The sequence below is a fragment of the Limulus polyphemus genome, unplaced genomic scaffold (assembly GCF_000517525.1).
Source record: "Limulus polyphemus unplaced genomic scaffold, Limulus_polyphemus-2.1.2 Scaffold101, whole genome shotgun sequence".
Lineage (NCBI taxonomy): Eukaryota > Metazoa > Arthropoda > Merostomata > Xiphosura > Limulidae > Limulus > Limulus polyphemus.
Genome location: NW_013665711.1, coordinates 1,026,026 through 1,027,632, shown reverse-complemented (window position 1 = coordinate 1,027,632; position 1,607 = coordinate 1,026,026). Strand labels below are relative to the sequence as shown.

Genomic DNA, 1,607 nt, shown 5'->3' with positions numbered 1-1,607 from the left:
TTGTGTTAAAGTGTGTGCAAAGCGAGTCATTAATTAATGAAAGGAGTACATTAAAAAGCTAGAAATTTATAATTTTTTCCCAATAGTTCAAATAGCAGATTTACAGTTTATACTGCAGTATTCAGTTGTGAAACCTTACTTTTCCAAAATATGGTTGTAATGTTCATTACAAATTAAATGATCATTTGTTGTTTACACCACAAAATGTAATATCGGGAAGCTTCAAAAACATTCACATTGACTTTTCATATATTTCAAACTTATTAAATCACATAAGCTTTACCTAATGATGGCAACTTTGCTTTTTGCATCACTCATTGCGTTCCCAAGCTCACATATTACTCGGTTGAGACATTCCTCATTTTCCACTGCTGACCGATAGATGGAGTAGTATTTCTCCAGTTTCCTGTGATATCCGCTGAAGAGGTCCATTTTGTCCTCTGCTTCACGCTTTCGACGACTACTGCTCGTAAGTGAAGACGACACTGAAGGAAGAATAAGTCCTAGACCTGCCAGTGCTAACATGGGCATTATCAAGGACCCTAGGCCTAGAGAAGATTGAGCCTCTCCACCAGTTGACCCTATGATGGAACTAGCAGCGGGTCGTAGGTCTCCAAACCCACCATAGTTACCTTGTCCATAACCTCCGAACGCTCCTTGAGTCCCAAATTGACCATATCCATTTACCGCTCCACTACCTCCAAAATCACCTGCCTGGTTGAAGCCAACTCCATAACCTCCAGACGAAAACTGGGGTAAAGCCGGACTTCCTGCAGCACCCAGCCCACTGTAACCTTCAATTCCAGCACCTCCGTAGCCTGCAGCAGTCAACTGGCCGATGTTGCCAGATGTTCCAACTCCGTAGCCTCCTGTTGCTGCTTGGCCTGGGAGAGCGTTAACTCCGTAACCTCCAGTTGCCGCTGCTAGTTGTCCTAGACCACCGTAGCCCCCGGCGTTCACCTGGTTTATATCACTGACAGCACCGAGACCTCCGAAATTACCTCCTGCAAAGCTGTTTTCACCACTAAACCCTGCGGTTTGACTTCCATATCCTCCGGCAGTTGCATCTTGAGAGCTAGCTGCACTCTGGTACACATCGGAAGAATCATAGTTCTGCCCTACGTTGGTACCGTATGAGGCTCTGACAGGATTATAATTGGAGGCAGAGGTTTCGTAATCTTCTGAAGACTGCTTCTTCTCTTGCACGGGATAGTAGTAATAATACAAGTTAGCCTGGGACGCTGTTTGAGCGAGATTGCTGGAGCTGGCTTGTCTGCTTGTTGAGCTAGAGCTACCTTGATTTTCCTCTCGTTTCACAGCCGAATTGCTTGTAACGGAGGTAGCGCAGACTAAGGTGGTGAAACCTAAGATTATTATCGTCAGTCGAATCATGATTACCTGGAAAACAATCGTGAACTATTATAGAGAACCTAATTGGAAACTGATCAAAGAAATAATACAAAACAACAAGCAAATGGAAGTACATTTAAAAGTGTCTCATTTTTTCTATATCCTGATCCTCTCTCTTTATGGAATGCTAACTTAACTTTTTTTGTGGAAATAAAAATGTATTGGTGATTCGGTAACATTTTCTAAAGTCATAAAGC

The 1,607-nt window shown here is 42.9% G+C and overlaps 1 protein-coding gene across 1 annotated transcript; it reads right to left on the bottom strand.

Annotated features, from left to right (window-relative positions):
- Positions 1-338: 338 nt before the first annotated feature.
- On the bottom strand, positions 339-1,392 carry LOC111088685 (spidroin-1-like). The gene is made up of 2 exons (XM_022399468.1): positions 450-1,392; positions 339-418 (listed from the first exon to the last, which is right to left on the bottom strand). Exons 1-2 carry the CDS (start codon positions 1,390-1,392, stop codon positions 339-341), a joined length of 1,023 nt encoding a protein of 340 aa, XP_022255176.1.
- Between the last annotated feature and the right edge of the window lie 215 nt (positions 1,393-1,607).

What these genes read in the sequence shown, in the direction of transcription:
- LOC111088685 (XM_022399468.1), bottom strand. Translation starts at nt 1,392, where the DNA reads ATGATTCGACTGACGATAATAATCTTAGGTTTCACCACCTTAGTCTGC. An exon ending in GAGCAGTAGTCGTCGAAAGC is followed by an intron (nt 419 to 449) that starts GTGAAGCAGAGG and finishes GGACCTCTTCAG; the next exon opens with CGGATATCACAGGAAACTGG.